This window comes from Oncorhynchus keta, chromosome 18 (assembly GCF_023373465.1).
Source record: "Oncorhynchus keta strain PuntledgeMale-10-30-2019 chromosome 18, Oket_V2, whole genome shotgun sequence".
Classification (NCBI taxonomy): Eukaryota; Metazoa; Chordata; class Actinopteri; order Salmoniformes; family Salmonidae; genus Oncorhynchus; species Oncorhynchus keta.
The window spans coordinates 8,399,908-8,421,427 of record NC_068438.1 but is presented as its reverse complement, the minus strand read 5'-3'; the positions used below and the strand labels follow the sequence as shown (position 1 = coordinate 8,421,427).

The 21,520-nt window shown below is 43.5% G+C and overlaps 1 protein-coding gene across 1 annotated transcript in view; it reads right to left on the bottom strand.

Moving 5' to 3' along the window:
* Positions 1-21,520, bottom strand: part of LOC118396819 (leucine-rich repeat and fibronectin type III domain-containing protein 1-like protein) — a 147,913-nt gene that overhangs the window by 39,953 nt on the left and 86,440 nt on the right. The window contains exon 2 of the mRNA XM_052467328.1: positions 16,420-16,618. Coding sequence (XP_052323288.1) covers positions 16,420-16,484 — 65 coding nt within the window. The 5' untranslated portion in view covers positions 16,485-16,618. The remainder of the gene's footprint in view (positions 1-16,419; positions 16,619-21,520) is intronic.

Genomic DNA, 21,520 nt, shown 5'->3' with positions numbered 1-21,520 from the left:
CACTAAACTAAAAATGAGTGATTTTATTTCAATTACAAAATGACGGCATCATTTATAGTATGTTATTGATCGCCTCAAACAATATTTTAAAAAGTAGCCATGGTAATTAAAACGAAAAAAGTTGTATGAATGAAACTCGGATATTCTTTGTAACATGTATGGTAAGTAGTTTCTAACTTCTTACTGTCTTTCATGATTAACTTTTTATAAGAACAGTTCATTCAGAAAGTATTCAGACCCCTTCACTTTTTCCACATTTTGTTACGTTACAACCTTATTCTAAAATGGATTAAATGTACGTGTTTCCCCCTCATCAATCTACACACAATACCCCATAATGAAAATGCAAAAACAGGTTTTTAGAAATGTGCGCAAATGTATTCAAAATAAAAAACTGAAATATAACATTACATAAGTATTCAGACCCTTTACTCAATACTTTGTCGAAGCACCTTTGGCAGCAATTACAGACTCAAGTCTTCTTGGGTATGATGCTACAAGCTTGGCACACTTGTATTTTGGGAGTTTCTCACATTCTTCTCTGCAGATCCTTTCAAGCTCTGTCAGGTTGGATGCGGAGCATCGCTGCATAGCTATTTTCAGGTCTCTCCAGAGATGTTCGATCGGGTTCAAGTCTGCACTCTGGCTGGGCCACTCACGAACATTCAGAGACCTGTCCCAAAGCTAGATTTTATCAAGGAGCACTCTGTCCTTTGCTCCGTTCATCTTTACCTTGATCCTGACTAATCTCCCAGTCCCTGCCGCTGAAAAACATCCCTACAACATGATGCTGCCACCACCATGCTTCACCGTAAGGATGGTGCTAGGTTTCCTCCAGACGTGACGCTTGGCATTCAGGCCAAAGAGTACAAACTTGGTTTCATCAGACCAGAGAATCTTGTCTGAGTCCTTTAGGTGCCTTTTGGCAAACACCATGTGTGGTGTCATTTGCCTTTTTCTGAGGAGTGGCTTCCCTCTTGTAATGTTTGTCGTAGGTGGAAGAAGGTGAAGAGGACCAAGGTGCAGCGTGGTACGTGTTCATGGTAAATTTAATAAAGAAACTGAACACTAGAACAAAAAAAACAACAAAGCGGAACAAACGAAACAGTTCCGTCTGGTGCAGACACACAAAGACAGAAAACAACTACCCACCAACACCAGGTGGGAACAGGATACCTAAGTATGGTTCTCAATCAGAGACAACGATTGACAGCTGCCTCTGATTGGGAACCATACCAGGCCAAACACATAGAAATACAAACATAGAACAAAACCTAGAATACCCACCCACATCACACCCTGACCAAACAAAAAAATAGAAACATACAAAGCAATCTACGGTCAGGGCGTGACACCTCTGGCCACTCTACCGTAAAGGCTTGATTGGTGGAGTGCTGCAGAGACGGTTGTCCTTCTGGAATGTTCCCCCATCTCCACAGAGGAACTATGGAGCTCTGTCAGAGTGACCATCGGGTTCTGGGTCACCTCCCTGGTCCTTCTCTCCCGATTGCTCAGTTTGGCCGTGCAGCCAGCTCTAGGAAGAGTTTTGGTGGTTCCGTAGTTTTTCCATTTAAGAATGATGGAGACTAATGTGTTTTTGGGGACCTTTAATGCTACAGACATTTTTGGTACCCTTCCCCAGATCTGTGCCTTGACACAATCCTATCTCAGAGCTCTACGGACAATGCCTTCAACCTCATGGCTTGGTTTTTGCTCTGACATGCACTGTCAACTGTGCGACTTATATAGACAGGTGTGTGCCTTTACAAATCATGTCCAGTCAATTGAATTTACCACAAGGGAGCTCCAATCAAGTTGTAGAAACATCCCAAGGACCATCAATGGAAACAGGATGCACCAGAGCTCAATTTCGAGTCTCATAGCAAAGGGTCTGAATACTTACGTAAATAAGGTATGTTTTTTTTTTAAATAAATGTGCAAAAAAAATCTAAAAACCAGTCTTTGCTTTGTCTTTATGGGTATTGTGTGTAGATTGATGAGAGACAAATATATGAACCATTTGAGAATAAAGCTGTAACGTAACAAAATGTGTAAAAAGTCAAGGAGTCTGAATACTTTCTGAATGCACTGTAGATAGCTGAACTACAAATCACAGAAAAAAAATGTGGCAGTAAATCCAGACTTCAATATGTCTGGGACAGGGCCCATAGAGAACACTTTAGTGAGATAGAACAAGGGAATCAGTCTAGCCTGGACACGCTCCTCTGGACAGATGATGTCAATTATCACTCCAGGCTAATTATAAAATACATAGCAGATAGGCTGCTTCAGTGGCAGGCAGATCTCTTCGTGCCAGAACAATGTTCACACATTCATCTTGTGGAGGAAATCCCCCGTGGCGTAACTATGCTTTGCCTCGAATGGTAATGCCAATAATGAGGGGACAATATAAGAGAAGATATTAATTGAATTATGGAAATGAGACGTGACATTTTTTATCTTCTGGCCTCCCCAAAGAGCACATTCCGCATATCTCAATAGAGTTTTCTCTCTGATTTGCACAGTAATGTCTCTGCGTGTGAAGTTGGCAGGGAGTTTGGGCTGGTATGCTGGCCTAAAATTAGGCGATGTGCCATAGAGGAGGAACGGGGGAGGAGGAGGGTACAAGGCTGTAATTACAAGGATCCGTGCCCCTGTCGGGACAGCCCCGATCGAATCTGGGCAGGCTGGGAACACTGTGCTGTAATAATGACATACTGGAGCTCTGTCAGTGTTCCTGGAGCACAGCCAGGAACTCCTACCAACAGCACAGATGATGTAAACAGAGATAAATAATACAATAAAATAAACATAAAAACTGCTGTTGTTTTTGACAACAACATCAAGCTTAACCAGTCATGAATGCAGAGTTGTTGACCCTGAGTGATGCACATCTTCATTGGCGCCTCACCTGCTTTCATAGCCTACTTGATGTACCACGTCATGGTTTTTGCCTCGTTTGGTTTAACACACACACACACACATTCAACCACCAATGGCATGTTACGTAACCTTTGCAGGTGGCCCGTTAAATAGCACAGAGCATCATAGAAATCTCCCTGGGATCCACAGAACAGCTTCTGCCTGGACAGATGCTGGGCTAGTGACTCATCCGTCTCTTGTCTGTGTGATTGTAATGATTATATTAAAACCCTCCATGTCTCCTCGACGTGGAGATAATATGCACATGGCACCACCCCAAGTCTGAAAATAGTGGCACTAATGACAACAACAGCAGCGCAGCAGTGGTGTGGTGAGGGGTGATAAGACAACGGAGGGAAGGAGGCGAAGAGGCTTTGCAAAAAAACAGTCACATCCCGAGAGGACGTAGACACAGAGGGTCTCTACCACAAAATGTCTCTACCGCGGGCCGCTGCCCGCCTCTCAGCCCAGCGGAACTCTCCCAACTCCCAGATCAAAGCTCCAACGCGCTCCAGTAAATCTCCTCTGCTCTCTCTCTCTCTCTCTCTCTTTTTCTCTCTCTTTCTCTCTCTCTCTCTTTCTCTCTCTCTCTCGCTCTCTCGCTCTCTCTCTCTCTCTCTCTGTTAGGAGAATAATTGCATAAGTGGTTTCAGCTTTCTGAATTGATCTCCCACAAGCCAACTCGTTTCCTATTCTTTCTCTCTTCTTGCGTCTTGCTTCACTCTCCCCTGTCTTTCTCGCCTTAACTCTTCTCTTGCATCTTCATCCATGTCTATAGCCCTCAGATTTGCCACAGAGCTAAACCCGAGAGATACGCTTGACAGACGGGAGAGAGAGACGAGGACAGGGCCGAGGGCAGGATTTTGAGTGTCTGTTCTCTAAAGATGACATCCTCCAACACAATCTCAAGAGGGGTCTCTTGCCATTTTATGTTTCATTGCTGACCATGGTTATCGTCAACGTTTATCTTTCCAATTTTGTTATGATTAAAATATCACAACGCAAACCCCTGCTATGATGCAAGTTGACACAATGACACTCTCCCACCCATCCACTTACCAAATGTATTGGTAAACTGCTCATTAAGACTTCCCTGTGGCAAAGCACTGGGTGGATCAATGAAGGGAAAATCAAGGCCGAGATGATACTGGCCTCTCCCGGAGAGTGGCCCGGCCCCCTGCTCACCCACCGGCTGTCAATCTGAAGAGTACCTCATCCACACTCCCTCAAAAAACACTACAGCCACCCAGCAAGAGCCCTAAACCCTGCCAACCCCAGGACCAGTAAGGGAGGAGAGGGGAGGAGAAAGGAAGGTGGGGAGGAGGGGACCAATTCCCATGTGACCTTTGTTGTTGTTGTCGTCAATATGGGAGATGAGCACATCGATGTGGAAATAGTCTGCTAGAAGGTACAGTGAAAGCAAAGGTTGCCGGCATTGAGTACTTGCACGATTATATGTGTAGATATTACGAGCAAATGCAACGCGACCGCACATACACACGCACACACACACACACACACACACACACACACACACACACACACACACAAACGGCCCCATACCCAAAACTCTGAGAGCGCTGGAGAGTCATGTTGCCTTGGCAGGACGGCTGTAGTGGCAGATGGACTGTGCTGATTCCTAGTCCCCTATGGTTTCCCTGGTAGTGCCAGGCAGAAGGGATGATCTTTCTGCCTGTAAGCCAGTCTAAAACGTCTCATGTCGGGCTTCAGAAAGCAAGGAAACATCCCTTGACGGCTCTCCTCATCCAAAGCTACTGTCTGCTCATCTCTTTGACTTAATAGGAAAAAAAAGATTGTTTTGCAACATCTAAACACTCTAAATAATTTGATTTCCCAAAGGCAAAAAGCAACCTGCGCGGAACCTTTAATTTGATCCAATATACACTTAACAATTTTAATAAATGGTTGAGGGAAATTCAAATCGAAAGCCTTCCAATAACTCACTAATTGTGCAACCGGCCCTTAGCTGACATAAACAATTGGTGTGATGCACTCAGTGACAGGTGAGTTTTCTTGCACTTTTTTAATTTTTCTATTGTGTCTGATATGTCAGTTCTCTCACTATATGCCGTGAGACATTAAATATTCCTCTTGGTAATCTCTCCTGTGTGATAGCACTGATTGGATCACTAATGTCTCATTCCATTTTTTCATTCACAGCTATGACAGGACATTCACGCCGAAGAGCAGACATTAGGCATATCGTTGTCAGAGAGCAGTGACGGCCCGTTAAGTTCCTCAAGGGTAGCTGGCTTCTTAAGCACTTATTCTATTAAGGTTACTTAAATTCCTCAAAAGAACCGGACTTCAGTCAATCCAGCCAATATCCCAGTTGAATGATTTGGCCCCTGATTCCTGCGGGACTTACACCCTGAAGACTCAGAGCCACCGTACTCAAGAGCTAAAAATCTATACAAAGACAATAATCTAGTACACCTATTGCATTTGAATTGTCAAACGATGACAAATGTGTCCTTACACAACATGGGAAAATATCAACGCTGCTACCATTTTTCCAAATGAGGACTATATTTTCTCCGCCAGCAGGGTGTCAATGTGGTTATAATGACATTCACCTCGGAATGAACCTGCCTCGATTTCCGACTGAAGGAGAGATTGACTGGCAAAAGGAGACCATTATATGTAACTCCTCAGTCCTCAAGACAAGAATGTCAGTCCATTTGATTTAATAGCATTCTGTTTCACATTGGTCCAGTAGTCCACACATTGAAGTTTACTCCCTTTGAAGCGGGCAAGAACAGGTACCAGGGACAAAAAAAATATATATAGAGTGGTCGCTGTCGCTGCTCACTTCAAAAGAGCCACTTCGAGCATCAATCAAGGGTTTGCGTGATTCGACATGATAAAACCCTGTGACTCCTGGAACGTTTGGTGAAAGATGAGTCTGTATTGATTTGCCAAGTTCGTCTGAGGTTGTAAATCATCGGGAGATACTATTCTTCACAAAGTGGGCTACAATGTTGTGAGAGACAGAATGCTCTGGAATCTCGCTATCCTCCAACCATGTCAATATGATCAAACTACAAACTTAGACGGTGGAAACAGTAGGTTTAAAACTGACTTCCTAGGCATAGTTATGTGCTACATTTGTATATGTGCACTTGTATATGTGCACTAGATGAACAGCCAATCAGAATGAGTTTTCCCTCACAAAAGGGCATTATTACAGACAGAAATACTCCTCAATTTCATCAGCTGTCCGGGTGGCTGGACTCAGATGTTTCCGCAGGTGAAGAAGCTGGATGTGGAGGTCCTGGGCTGGCGTGGTTACAAGTGGTCTGCAGCATGCTCCCTCAACTTTAGACATCTGTGACATTGTGTTGTGTGACAAAACTGCACATTTTAGAGTGGCTTTTTATTGTCCCCAGCAGGAGGTGTAATGGTGTAATGATCATGCTGTTTAATCAGCTTATTGATATGCCACACCTGTCAGGTGGACGGATTCACTTGGCAATTGAGAAATGCTCACTAACAGGGATGCAAAAGATTTTTGCACAACATTTGAGAGAAATGGAACATTTCTGTGATTTTTTATTTAAGATCATGAAACATGTATATTTTTGTTCAGTATATGTTGATCAAACATTTTGTTCAACATCTAATCAATCAAAGTCATCATGAAAGAAATGACTTCAAACATAAAATAAAAATCCCACACTCCCTACTCCCCAGTGTGGCTAAAAGTGTACTGTGGGCTTGAGAGCCGTGGGCGATGCAACGCATGGGCTGATCAATAGTCTTTAGGGAAGTGATCACTGCTGCTACCTCGCTTTCCAACCAAGGTGCACGAATTGAGGCGCAAACTGAAGGAGAGTGGAGATTCAGCAACACTAGGGGGACAATGGAATTCAATTAAAAAAAAGTTTATTTTGCTCAAAGGAGAACAATGGTCTTTGTTGAGGCTCAGATTGGAGATCCTCCAATGAGCAGCACATTTGGCCAGGACTATGATGGCTCTAAGGGGCAAAGTAGCACACAAGGTAACAAGCTCATCTCCCAACAGGTCACACACCGTTTCCTCCATCCAGCCAGAAGGTTCTGAAGGTTGAATCTACCAAGACCCAAAATAAATCCCTCCAGACTGTCCCTATGGAGATAAAGAGAGAGATAAAGAGCACAAGAGAGCATGAGACAGTGAGATAGATGAAGTGAGAGAGGGAAAAAAGAGAGTGAGAGAGACTCAAAGGTTGTTACTGGCCAGGGGGTAGTGTGGAACTGTGAAAGGTATTAGCGCATTGGGAGAAATCTACCAATATTATGCCATCTGCCAGCAGATGCCGAAAACATCTTCCTCTTATCACCTAATCCAATTCCTGCTTGTGCAGGTGTTTCCCTGAGCGTGTCTGTGAAAAATGCCAGAATTGAGCTGGATCAATTCTCTCTTAGTGTTCATCTTGGCTCTGTGATCTTTGGAAAGTGGTTCATGTATTTTACAAGAGAGCAGAGGAAACAACTATTTTAGTGGAGTTTCGACAGTGCTTATGACTGCATATTCAGTCTGAAATTGATAGCTCTTTTTCCCGATGCTGAAGCCTGTCCATAGCACACATCCCTTTTTCATGGCTGAAAGTGAGGCTTTAAATGGAGAAATTATAGACTCGAGGAGAGCCCCTTCTTATCGACTGATTATAATCACCATTAGCCAACATTCTGCAGATGTAGGCTATCAGTTAACTGACTTTGTTTGGCTGGCCTTAAACAGGCCCTCAACAGTTTTGGATATTTATAGTAAAAGAAAAAACCCACTCTGAGCAATATAGTATAATCTACAGTGAATAGAGCCATCTGCTTGGAGACAAAACAGTAATTATATAACAATTATGAATTGAATGTGTATTGTGTAACAACATGATTGGACATTATTTATGAAACAGGCGTTTGAGAGGGAGGCATGTGATGTATTTTGACTTAAACAGACTGTGAAAGGGGCTAGACCTCACTGACGCACACACACACACACACACACACACACACACACACACACACACACACACACACACACACACACACACACACACACACACACACACACACACACACACACACACACACACACACACACACACACACACACACACACAGTTCAGGAGTTGGGTGGAAGGAAACACACTCTGCCTAAGTGAGATAGCTTGAGATAGCTAGAGGGAAAGCTCAGAGGGACGTTGTTGGAACACAATGGTGTTTTAGAGTTTCAAGTTTTATATAACATTGCCTGAGGGATGGTCATGATGGTTAGACTGACATTGTTGTGACACAGCACGAGAAGAGAAGAGAAGAGGGATGTTGGCTTGATGGTGACATGTACAGTGTCTGTCTGAGCAGCCCTGCCTCAGTGGGGACACAGTCGGGATTGGGGGACTAATCCTAGCCTGCTTCACAGAGTGTTTAAACAGATGGGCCCGGCTGCTGTGAAAGCCTCACTCACAGATTGCCCTGGAAACCGTTTGAAAAGAGAAAAGAACAAGTGAAAGAGAGTGAAAAGTAATAGATGTCCTGGGTGGCTAACTCTCTGTGGCAGTGTTGCTAGAGCCAAACAGAAATATGTATAAGATAAAGTTATGTATGACGGAATATGTGCACAGAAATGTGATGGTTATGCCACTGGTTCCAGGTTTGTGGTTATTTTACTTCTGTAGCTTTTGTTCTGCGCTAAAGTCCCTGTATCCTCGAGAATGTAGGTTTTAGGGTATGCCCAATAACAGAACTACGCATATTGACATGTCAGCTAAGACTTGGTGTCCTTACTTAATAAGACTTAATTCGTCGTAATGGTACTTATGATAATGAATTTACGAGGACATTTTCCAGTCAGCAGTCATCAATCAAGCGCTACAAAATGTGGGCTTAAAGAATCCTTAAGAGTCTAAACGACACACCCGTGCGTTCAATCTTATGAACACAATACAACAAAAATGCCCATAAGCGAGTTTAAGTGACGTGTGTTCTTTTTGGTGTGCCCTGTCGGAATCCCCTGCATCAGCCTATGTCGCCCTTCCGCATCGGTGGTGGAAAGTGGCAGTGCCACAGCGCTGTTTGTCAGGCCAGATAGGACCACTCTAGGAAAAGATGCTACTTCTCACGAACACGATGGCGTTCTCCCTTTTGAACTACAGCCCCCACAAGTGCCATGGGACTCGAAGGTAACCCATACTAAAAACGAATGGAAGTGCTGTGCGGAGATAGTTTTGTGCCTTCTAGATATAGGACAGACACTTCAAAAACCTTATTTCTTAGGTTTCTTTTTTTTTTTTACCGTCTTTCTGAATGCGTTTCTATTGGCTGTAGCAGCAAAGGCCAAATTCAATATTTTATCAAATAAATTGTAAATGTTTGTTTTTTTGATGTACCTAAATGGGATCTAAAAGTCTAGATGAAATAGTAGAGCACCCCTCACTCCAGCCGCTTAGACTTTTAGAGGTTAAAGAAGAATTTGCTTTTATTAATGTGCAAATTTCTGCAAGCATTCCAAATGTTGTCGTCAGGAACATACTGGTTCAGAGAGATAAACAAATGGACGGCATTAATAGTTGCAACTGATGCACAATGGACAAGGCCACCACACTGATAGTGGAAAACAGAGAAAGTAGAGCTGCGAGCAGCAATTCAAGGCTACAAGCAGATAAGATTTTAAGTGTTATTCAAATCATTTGAAATGTTGGAAAGCTTTCTTTTTTAGAGATGCATTTGTTCCGCAAAAATGTTGACAATTTGCACCCTGTTTTCGATTCCAAATGCTTGCTACAGAGTCGCCATGTTTTCAATCAACACTATATTTTCTGTGTGGGTGTGGCATGCGGCCTACTAGCTTCATTAAAAAAAGTACTACTGTATGTGTGAAGTTATTATGAAACAAATACAGAAAAAAGGCAGATGTTGGTTGAACAACAATGCAAAAAAATTGTTGGAGTTTGGGCAGCTTCATTGCTAGGCACTCAGAAATCCCACGTCGGTATCTATAAAAGAGCACTCAACAACTAACTTTTGATTTAAAATTCCAACAATGCTCATAGAAACAAAACAAAGACTATTTCAAATACTTTGAATTCTTCTCCATACCTGAGTGACTCATGCCAAAGGAAAATAAAACAGTGAATCTCTGTCTTTCACCTGACTGGGGAGAGGTTTGCTGTGTTTTTGTTTCTCTTTCTCCATTTCTACCCAGAGCACACTGTTCTCTTCATTCTCTCCGTTTCTCTCCATTCTCTTTGTTCAGAAAGGGCTTGGGTTTTTCATCTCCTGTCCACAACTCTGCGGTCTCGTTGTCTCTCTGATGGGGGAAATGTTTGGTCTTTCAGTTTTATCCTTTCATAACCAAGCACTTCTTCCTAGCTCCATTATCACAAATACCTTCTGTTCAGTTCTGAGAAAACCTGACATGGGGGGGCTTTCCATTCTTGCATTGTGTAAAAGGTGTTACCATAATGCCTGGTGCTGTTTATGTGGTCGAGAATACAGGGACGTTCACGCAGAACAAAAGCTACAGAAGTAAAAGAACCACAAACCTATTGAGGACATGAAAAGAACATCCTGTCCACGAAAACAAAACACAAACGAGGCATATATGTCAGCTACTCCAATAATCACAGAACGCTAGAGACAGGGAGTGGCACATGAGAGAGAGAGGAGGAGGAGGGGGGGGTGGACAGAGTGCGATAAAGGGAGAGAAACAGAGAGAGTGAGAGAGAGAGAGCGAGAGAGAGAGAGAGAGAGAGAGAGCGAGGGCGAGCCGACAGAAGCTCTGGCTGTGAGGGACGTGGTTGGCATGGCGCTCTTAGCGCTTTGACACCTCGTTACGGTCTGCCGTGACACTGACACGTCACAGGAGGAAGACGGAGAGAGAGGATAGAGGGAGAGGAGGGGGTCCTATCAGAGCTCCCAGGCTCACAGGCCTGGCATGTGGAAGATGGAAGACAGAGGATGCCCCCACCAGCAGGGCAATCAAGCTCAACAGATGGCGCCGACGTCAGGGAGCCTGAGACTGTATACGCCCAGCTAGAGCAGGGCTGATGACAGAGACGCATAGGACCTATCTGAGTGGGTACAAGGAGAGGGGGGGGTGTACAGGCACGTGTGTTTGTGTGTGTGCGACAGTGTTTTACAGTGTGTGTGTGTGTGTGTGTCCAACAGTGTGTGTTAGAGTGTGTGGGTGGGTGTAGCCTACCTGGGGCTGACACACTGTCGGCCCAAAAAATTGCAAACGCAAATGTGATTAATTAGCTTGTTTAAAAAAAGAATTAATACAAATCACACCTACTTCAAATGGTGAAGATTTTGTGTTTCACTGCTAATTCTTCCAATTGACATTCACGAATTCAGTCTTATGCTTTATGGTAAAAATATGACCTTTGCTTTCATTTATCTTTTTTTATTCACAAATACAGAGGGTAAATTAAAGTGTGAGGGGTCCAGTGAGTTGCACGTAAACTAACTAACGATTTGAATGAAGTAGGAAAGGTAAACCGTAATAAAGGATGCAGGTTTACTACAGTACTGACATAGGAAGAGATATATAGAAGGGGGAGGGAAGGTTTTTCAAATGGGCTCCTTTTAAAACACATGCATACTTACACATGCACACTTACACACACACACACACACACACACACACACACACACACACACACACACACACACACACACACACACACACACACACACACACACACACACACACACACACACACACACACGCACACACACACGCACACACATGCACACACACACACAAATCAAATGGGCTGACAATACATGAAAAGCCTTCAAGTAACATTCATGCAAAAACAGTGGGGGTGGGGGGTGAAGAGACAAATTCAGCATTGGCTTCTTTATCAAATCATTGAGGAACAAAGATATTACACATATTTTTATAACAAAGGCTCATGATTGCAACAAAACAAAGAACAATTCAACCCAATGGTAACCGGGTTAAGCAAGTACCCCTAAGTCCTCCCAAATGAAATGTGGAAAAAGAACCAGAGATTGAACGTATCCCAGACAGATGAAATACTATGAAATAGTATGATGTGCAATGGGAAGTTATTCAAACCCTAAAAGCTTGACTACCGAAAGGGTTTTGTTACATCTGCCTTCTCTAAATAACACTTTTCCTTCTTTCAAGCCAAAGATAATTCACAAACAAATTGATAGACTGATGCATTGACGTGTATTCACATGTATATGTCATCGGAGTCCGGATTACGAGCACTTAACAGTTCTATTCTGCAATAACATATCCTCATATCCTCTTACCATCACCATTAGACCGTCACCATCCAATTGAAACTCTCAATAGCCTCACACCTATTTCTACCTCGGCCCATAAAAATGACACTGTATAACTCCCCCACACCATAAAACATGAATATATATTCCTGTCTTTATTGAGATTCCATGTTCGCTTCTGGGTGGGGAAATTCCATTGCAAACTGAATTTATTCTTCACACTAAAATAGATGACCAACCCTATGCAAACCATGAGGGATACCCCATTTTCCATATAATTCACAGAGAATCCATACTGTATGTGATGGGGACAGAGGGTGTAATCAAACATTAGCATGCTCATAATGATCCTCAACACGCGTTATAACACTACCTCTTTTAATGCTGCATGGACATTGGCTAATGGCTACTGGCCCCACTCGGCTTCTTGTGTTCTCTTGAATAGCCAGCCTTGTTTCCCAGCGGTCACTATTACATCCGGTCCTTTTCCCCTTAGCACTCCCCAGACTGCAATGAGCACTGATGGGGCCCCAGACATTACACAGGCGTGAATATGAACCAACAGAGTGAGTCCATTATCGGAGACGGATGAGAAAAATATTGTCCAATAAACTGGTGTGGCTGCGCAGTGAAACCAAAACACTTCTGCTCCAGTGGTGTGTGGGCATCGTGGAGCAGCTGTCAGCACCAAGATTAAATTGGAACAATCCATTTTAGTGAAATGAAGGCTCTTGGAATAGAGCCGTCCTGACACATGCAGGTTTATATTAGTTTACCAAACAATGTGGTTAGACTAACTGAACAAAAAACCCAAGAACCACCAAGATTGATTTTTGGGTGTCTGGTATGGACGTTTGGTCAGCGGTTGGTTGAGGTCGGTGGCCATCTTCCGAGGCCTTGTCAGAGTGTCCAGTCACAAATGACACTTAATTGATATCCACTGTTTTATATCCACCTTCAGAAATAATTCTGCCTCTTCCATCTACACCTTGGTTCCCTTTTATGCATAAATGAATAGAAAATCAAGGACAGTGATAATTAATGGAAAATTAGGGGGATTTCAAACCATCCCAACCATCCCATTTCCATATACAGCAGCTGGTGTGGCAGTGGAGGAGAAAAGAGATGTGCATTGGGCTTCATTATGATTCCAGCCGGACACATTTGTCAGGGATTATCTCTGAGTGTCTAACACCTAATTACCGTTGGGCCACTGTGCAGGGCGTCCCTCTGAGAACTCTGCTGGCTCTTGCTGGCCGGCTGGTTGGCTGCAGCTGGCACCTCTGGGGTGCCCTTCTGACCCGCTCGCCCGGTGGTACTCTTGGTCTGCCACCATGCCCTCACACCACGTCCTTGCCAGCCAGCTGCCCAGTCGACCGAAGGGACATCCGGTGTCATCTTCGATTCAGGGGATGCGCCAAATATTGAATTTAGATGGTCATATTATTCAGAACTACATACAAATACCACTTTCTATGTTATTTCACCTCGCCTACCGGTGGATTTGCCTGTAAGCATATAGATGAAACAATGTCCATGCATTTGTTGTTGCTGTGCTTCTTTGTTTTATCACAGTGGAGTCAGCAAACACTTGCTATTTGCCCTTAGACTAAATTATTCCTTAATATGATCATTCCACCCTGCTGCTCACACATTTCATGGCTCTTAACCTTTAATAGATTTCTTTGATATGTAGGCTGCAGTGCCCATTAGAGAATTAATCAAATAGAGTCCAGAGATTGTATTTTCTATTTTTCCATTGAAATTCATGGTAAATGTCTGTGCCTATGTATTTGAGTGTTTAAAGAGGATTGTAAGCACATTTTAATCAGGAAAGTATATGGACATAGCTCACGATTCTATAATGACAGTACTTGTTGAGGCAATGAATTGATCTATGTATAAAAACACCTTCTGATTGCTGAGTTTATCAGGAAAATAGCTCTGAATGTATCACACACACACACACACACACACACACACACACACACACACACACACACACACACACACACACACACACACACACACACACACACACACACACACACACACACACACACACACACACACACAGTAAATACTGTAGTGACAGTCACAACAGGTCCACATCTATCTTTAGGGCATATTGGTAATGCAGGCAGAATGGATTATACTGTAAGAAACTTCAGGCAAAATTAAGATTGCTTACACTTAAAAAATGTGCTATTTAGATCCCTTTGACGAACCCTATATGGTTCAAGATAGAACCCTTTTGGTTCCGGGAGGAACCATAAGGCACAGACATTGGGCTCCCGAGTGGCGTAGCGGTCTAAGGCACTGCATCTCAGTGCTAGAGGCGTCACTACAGACCCGGGCTAGATTCCAGGCTGTATCACAACCAGCGTGATTGGGAGTCCCATGGGGCGGCGCACAACTGGCCCAGCGTTGTCCAGGTTAGGGTTTGGCCAGGGTAGGCCGTCATTGTAAATAAGAATTTGTTCTTAACCGACTTGCCTAGTTAAATAAAGGTTACATTTTTAAAAATTAAGAATAATAAAATAATAATAATAATAATAATATATGCCATTTAGCAGACGCTTTTATCCAAAGCGACTTACAGTCATGTGTGCATACATTCTACGTATGGGTGGTCCCGGGAATCGAACCCACTACCCTGGCGTTACAAGCGCCATGCTCTTACCTGCTTGTTACATGATGTGTCTGCATTAAGGCACCCGGTAATTGATGGTTAATGCACATTCTGGATACAGCCTCTCATATTATACTGTACACACTGCCAGGTAAACTCCCTCATTAGCAGGATGAAGTTATGTCTAGGGGAGCATGCCAGTGACAAGTGGGTGCTTATTTGGAAGATAATTTTTCACAAATACATGCACCAGAACTTAAAACTCCTGATTAGAGTATATATCCATCATATTAGGTAGCAATAGTGCCTTAATTCCTCTTGAATAGTGATTAATGTCACTGGAGTATACAGTATGGTCTAGAGAATAAGACTAATATCGAAATGTTTTATGGGCCTGTGTCTGAAAGCACTCCCAACCTTACCCCCCATATCCCAGTCTCCCTGGGCATGCCAAGGGCAGCTTCACCTCAGCTGGTGAGTGCTGGGCCGGTTATAGGGATGGTTGGGACAGAAAGGCTGTAGACGAGGGGGTTACATGGCTGCTTCGCTCCCAGCGAGAGTTCCTGGTGTCTCCTTAGAGAGGCTCCTCTCACCCACTTCACATTGATTAGAGTCACGTTAGATGGCAGAGGTAGAGCGACAGCTTGGAATCTGAACAAGTCCCCACCCAGAGTCATTCGATTTCAGGCTCTACAAAGAGACACTGTTCTTGAACCCCCCCCACACACACACTTTCCCCAAGTGTTAGTGTGTAGGGTACACAATCTGCGTAGCAAGGACAGAGCACTGGAAGTCAACATGCAGTAGTGCAATGGAATTGACAACAGCATTCATTCATTGGTTAATTCATTGGTTTGTTCATTTGGCACAGACAGTGGTGATAATGTATAAATATGAAACCGTTTAAATGCAATTAATATTTTTTCAACGTATCCTTGAGGTTTCCACATCAAGCTACACCGTTAGAAAAAATGGTTTGAAAAGGGTTCTTCAGCTGTCCCCATAGGAGAACACTTTTTGGTTCCAGGTAAAACCCTTGTTGGTTCCAGGTAGAACCGTCTGTGGTATTTATTTTCATTTTTTTAAATTTTTGTTTACCCTTTATTTAACTAGGCAAGTCAGTTGAGAACAAATTCTTATTTACAATGACGGCCTACCCCGGCCAAACATTAACCCGGACCACGCTGGGCCAATTGTGCGCCGCCCAATCATGGCCGGTTGTGATACAGCCTGGATTCGAACCAGGGTGTCTGTAGTGACACCTCTAGCACTGAGATCCAGTGCCTTAGACAAGCTGTGCCACTCTGGAGCCCATATCATGTTTACACATTCAATTAGGGGATATCAGGGTAGAGCAAGTCATTATTTCATCAACATTTCCTAAGTTAGTCGGCAGCAGCTGTTCGACATGGGGTCAATGTCTCCCACAGACCATTTTGAGGTCAGCTACAGCATGTTCCAATGTCAACACTAGCATACAACCGTACCACTTAGAATGAAGAAATGTTTCGGCCATGATTTCTAAGTAGCTAGTATTCTAGGGAAGGTATCGGAACACAGCCGTGTGATATTCTCCACCAAGGCCATGATATTCAGCGTACCTTAAAGACGCGGAGGCGAAGCCGCCACTTGGCGTTGTCCACGAGCCGGCGGCCAGGGCTCTCATCCGTGTGTGAGTGTGTGTGGGTAGCCTCCACTCTATGTGTGGACAGCCTACGTCGGCTGGACTCAAGTCTGCCCGCCGTTAAGACTCCTGGCCGCCTGTCATTGGCTCAGCTCGGGCCACACCTGCCAATCTGCCTGTGAGTGACAAGGAGAAAAAAAACACAGATAAGGAAAAGAAAAACACACACAAACTGTCCCTTTTACAGGTACATTTACGTATAAAAGGTCATTAACTTGACAACGACAGACGAGTGATTACATCTAAGAAGTGACAGAAAAACACACGTTTTCCACCAGAGTTGAGAAGATTCCGAAATCTGAAGATTGCTTTTCATTCATCAGGATGCGGTGGCCTTGAGCAGTGTGGGAGATAAATGATAAACAATCTCTGTTGATTTTAAATGAAAAAAATCCCAACGGATTTAAATGATTTTTTACTGTGATAGCTAACTGTGTATATTCACAAGAGACAATGACATGAAAGGTGTGGATAGAGCTTTGTAATAAGGCCATTTTCACACACAGAGGATTGTGTGAGCTTTTTTGGGGGGGACATTTGGACTGCTACAGGGGTTTTGGGTAATGGTTGCATTTTAGAAAGCCTGTGAGATCAAGCGCTCGTTTGAAATCTCTGGCAGCTCATCGTTGCGTCATCATTTTTCTTGTGGCTCTTCAGGGCTAGAATATACATTTCAACCAGACTTCAGGAGGGCTCAGTCATGCCTGTATCTATTAGCGTGTTTTACATGTGCCATGCAAACCCTATAGTTTAAACACTATGCACACTGAGATTCGCTGCATGAAACCTGAACTGGAAAACTGAACTGATCACTACAGCATCAGAAGCCTTGCACCTTGAAGGAATTTCCCTCCGTGGGAAACTAAAACATTTGGAGTGTTTGTCTAATCAGGCAAATGAACACGAATATATTGTTAATACATAACAAACAAAGCAACACTTGATTAAACCTATTCGTTGATGAATATTGAAGGATTTTCTGCTCTATCGACTGGATATGTATTCGTTTAGCCATACGTGCATCCCTACAGGCATCTACTGAGTTGTACATTAGTCACACTCGTGAGTTATGTTATCCCCCTTAATCAGAGACAGCATCAGACACGATGCCAGGGAATCGAATTGAAACATGACGAGGAACACACAAACGTAAAACACACACACACACAAAACACTCCCTCTCTCTCACTGACATACCCTGAGGTTTGGCCCCTTAGACGTGTCATAAAGACAGGACATCAAATGAAAACTTTCCACTATAATAACAGCCTCCCTGCACTGTCCCCAATCAGCTCCATCTGGCTGCCAGAGTCTGGCTGCACAAGCAGATCAGGTATGGCAAGCATAAGACAGTACCTCTGTTTTTTTTTCTACAGTTCATGTAATCACTCCATCGCACTACCAACATCAGCCCTGCACAGCTCCCCTATCTCGCAGTACAGCAGCCGGCATTCGAGCCTAGCACTCTGGTGCTTTACAACCCATCGACATTGCTAATAGCTGGAAAGGTCAAAGCACATCTTAGTAGAATGGTCGCTCAGGCTTATCGCTTGTACAGTCTTCCCCTCTTCTTTCTTTTAAAAATCTTTTCACATCTGACATTTAGGGCAAAGGGGTTTCAAGGTCGGCTCAAAGGCCATATCGCAAATGCGGAAATCAAACAAAATTAGCAGAGAGCTTGGAATCAGCCATCACTCTATTTGCGCATGACTCATCCCCTGGGGTTTCCTTCAATGGTTGGTCACCCAACTGTGGAACCGTTGCTGTGTTCCTCATCTTAGATGTGTCTGAGGCAGCTAAAGAGCATCATTTATCACTTCAGCAAGTCTGCTCATGATGATGCCACCGGTCGCGGTCGGTGGTCAGCGGTCACACACGGTGTCAGACCTCTCCTCAACTAAGGCATTAGGATGGAGTTAACTGAACTGTCTAGCTAAAATGGACCTGCGGGGCTCAGATTGTCATGGCAACAGGTTTAGTCATGGCACTGGGGTTGCAAAGGAGTGACACCTGATTTACTTGACGACGTGGCCCTGATTGTCTCTGAACCCGACGTGTGCCGTGGTTATGGTCATCTGGTTATGGTCCAGCGATCCCGGCAAGAGCAGGCACGAAGCCAACCGTACGTCTGGAGAACATAGAGGAGGGTAGAGGAAGACAAAAGATCCAGAAATGGCTGCAACCTTCAACCTTTCCTCCCTAACCAACCAATATACAGTGTGCAGTCACTCCAGTCAGCAAAAGAAGACAGGTTGTCATGTCACTGGCACTGAAGTGTTTCTTGTAGACGATGCAGCTGCTATTTGTTCAACGAAGGGATTTATCACAAGCTATAACACTTCGACATGTCCATGTCTCCTTTTACTGTCAGTATGACACATGGTTCTTCTGAAGATATTGAATTACAGGTACCAGATGTATGTTGGTCCTAGTAGGCTGCTAAAAAAAAAGCTTAAATATTGTGCTAAAGCAAAGAAAGAATGACTGTTATGGACAGTGCTCCTTAACAGCCACTCCATTGTGAAGGCTTCAAGGGGGAAGTCATAATGCAGAAACAAAACGGTCGATGCGGATGCAGATCGATTGGCTCACTGCAAAACTGCAGCCACATGGAAACGCTTTCCCGTTGGCTCCCCTTAACATCCAAGCTAAGCAATAGTCACTCTACACACAATGGCCAGTGTATTCCAACCACACGGTAAACACAATGAGGTCAACACAAATGTTTGAGTTTGTATTAAAACCAAACAGCATTCTCCACAAAAATGTAGAGGAGGTTAAGATCCAGTCTCCAGTTCCTCTTCCTCTCCCTGAGGGAAAAAACAACATATGCTGACTTCAAGGCAATCCAAACGTTATTAGTCTTGGATGTACAATTGACAATCCCCAAGATGCTCATCCCGTTTGAGTTCAAGGGAGAGAAAAAAGAGAGAGAGAGAGAGAGCTTCACTTACGCACTTTCTCAATGTGCAACTGACAATCTTTGAATTGAGTCTTGCCTTGCCCAAGCCAACACCATATCCCCCCCAAAAAATAGCAAACTCAGGAGGAAACAAGGAGTGAGAATGTTTGTGTGATAAAGAGAGAGAAAACATTCCAAGCAAGAGAAAAAAAGAAAGAGAAAGGGGGCAAGTTCTTTCCCCAGCATTCTTTGCACTTCAAATCCACTGCACACACCTGCCCTCGCCCAAAATGCACAATCCGATAGATAGAGGGTGAGAGAGACAACGAGAGAGAAACCTAATTGCTATTTCAACGTTTTTTTTTTGTGTGTGGGGGAGCTCCCATTCGCTGCAGGCCCCACTGTCCAAAGAGCAATTTTCTCTATATTATAAAGATGATGAGCCACCCTAACCACAGGGCCAGGGGTGAGCATGAATCATTTCACTCTGGGGGAGAAAGAGAGATATATATATATATAGAGTTAGAGAGAGAGATACCTGGGGTATGAGCGATGGGCTAAAAAAAACACTCTGCTTCAATCCAAATCCCGCTCCTCTGGGGAGCAGAGGGGGAGCAGCCTGTGCTTTCTTCCTATGGAGGCCAGATCGCAGCTGGGAGGGAGGTTTGTACACTGTCTGCCCTTTGCTACCAGAGAAAGAAGCACTGCTTTCCCATAGCTGGTCAAATATATTGTGTGATGATATGGAGTTACAGAGGGCAGCCTCAATGATCCAGCCTCCCATTTAGATGAGACGTGAGCAAAGGTGGTTAGGTAAAGTCAAGGCAACAGTACATTTAAAATAAATGAAATTAAATGTGGCTCCATTCAGGAAACTGGCTATATTGTGCGTCACCACTTTACAGTAGAGGCATTTGAAAGTAAACATTTTTAATCAAAATGCATGTTGGGGCAGAATGCCTTCTGGAACACGTGAAACATGTATGCGATCTGTAAATACAAATATAATTGTTTAATTAGGAGCCTAGTTGGTTTAGCCACGGAAAAAGACAGGAATCTTGCCGCTAGCCATAATTGGCTAGGATAATGAATGGGCTGGACATACTGAGAGATGAGTTCGGATTGGTCTGCCATGTAGCACACTTATGTCAATTAACATGAGCTGCTCAGTATGTGTATTTAATCCTTTCAAACACTGCTTTTTTGAAAGATATCACAAATAACTGCAAAAGTGTTGCTAATGCCCTCCACTTTCTGGAGGACCGAGGTTTGAAATCAGTGGAATGCCCAGTGGAAGCAGAGTATGATACCAAATGAGTTGCAGAGAATTCAGGAATTTGATTGCAAATAAGTGGACGGTATTGAAAAGAGAACACCCAGAAGACTGTTGTATAAAACACCTGTCTCTGGATTACATCTTCAAACTAAGGGCAACCATGGCATCCGTGACAGGGAGGGGAGAAGCGTTAATCCATGTATACGGGTAAGAGGGTCGAGCTAGCTACATTATAAGATATTGTACGTTTCTAATTTAGTCAGAACGTTGTATTCATTGCAAGTTAAAGCATACTGTTAGCTAGCAAACTAACATTAGCTAGGTCGCTAGCTAACATTGTGTATGATCTGTGTAGTAATATTATTTTTGTCTCAGAGCCATTTGCATTGGTAGTTATAACCTAATTTTAGCTAGCTAGCTAACATTGAAGCTACTTGGTTAGCTTTAGCTACCTGTAGATTCATGCAGGGTAGTAACATTATGGGATTATGGTTCATTGTTTAGCTAGCTAGCTACAGTACATGTCTAAACAAAAGACTCCACTATCCAAGTAACCATTTCACTGTACGGTTTACACCTTCTGTATCCTGTGCATGTGATGTAGTGTGTGTTTACCAGAGACAGTAATGTTAAGAAGAACATGAACTGCACCGAAGTCAAATTATAACGTTATGGGATATAGGATTTAACGTTAGGCCAACGAGGCAGTGTCAAAGTTCTACAATTCACCAGTAGAATGCCCTGCTTTTATTTTGTAATTGTCTGTAATTAGCTCGCCATTAATTTGTAAATAACTTGTTGTGAGTTTATTTTCCTGTAATAATGAATACAAATTTACTA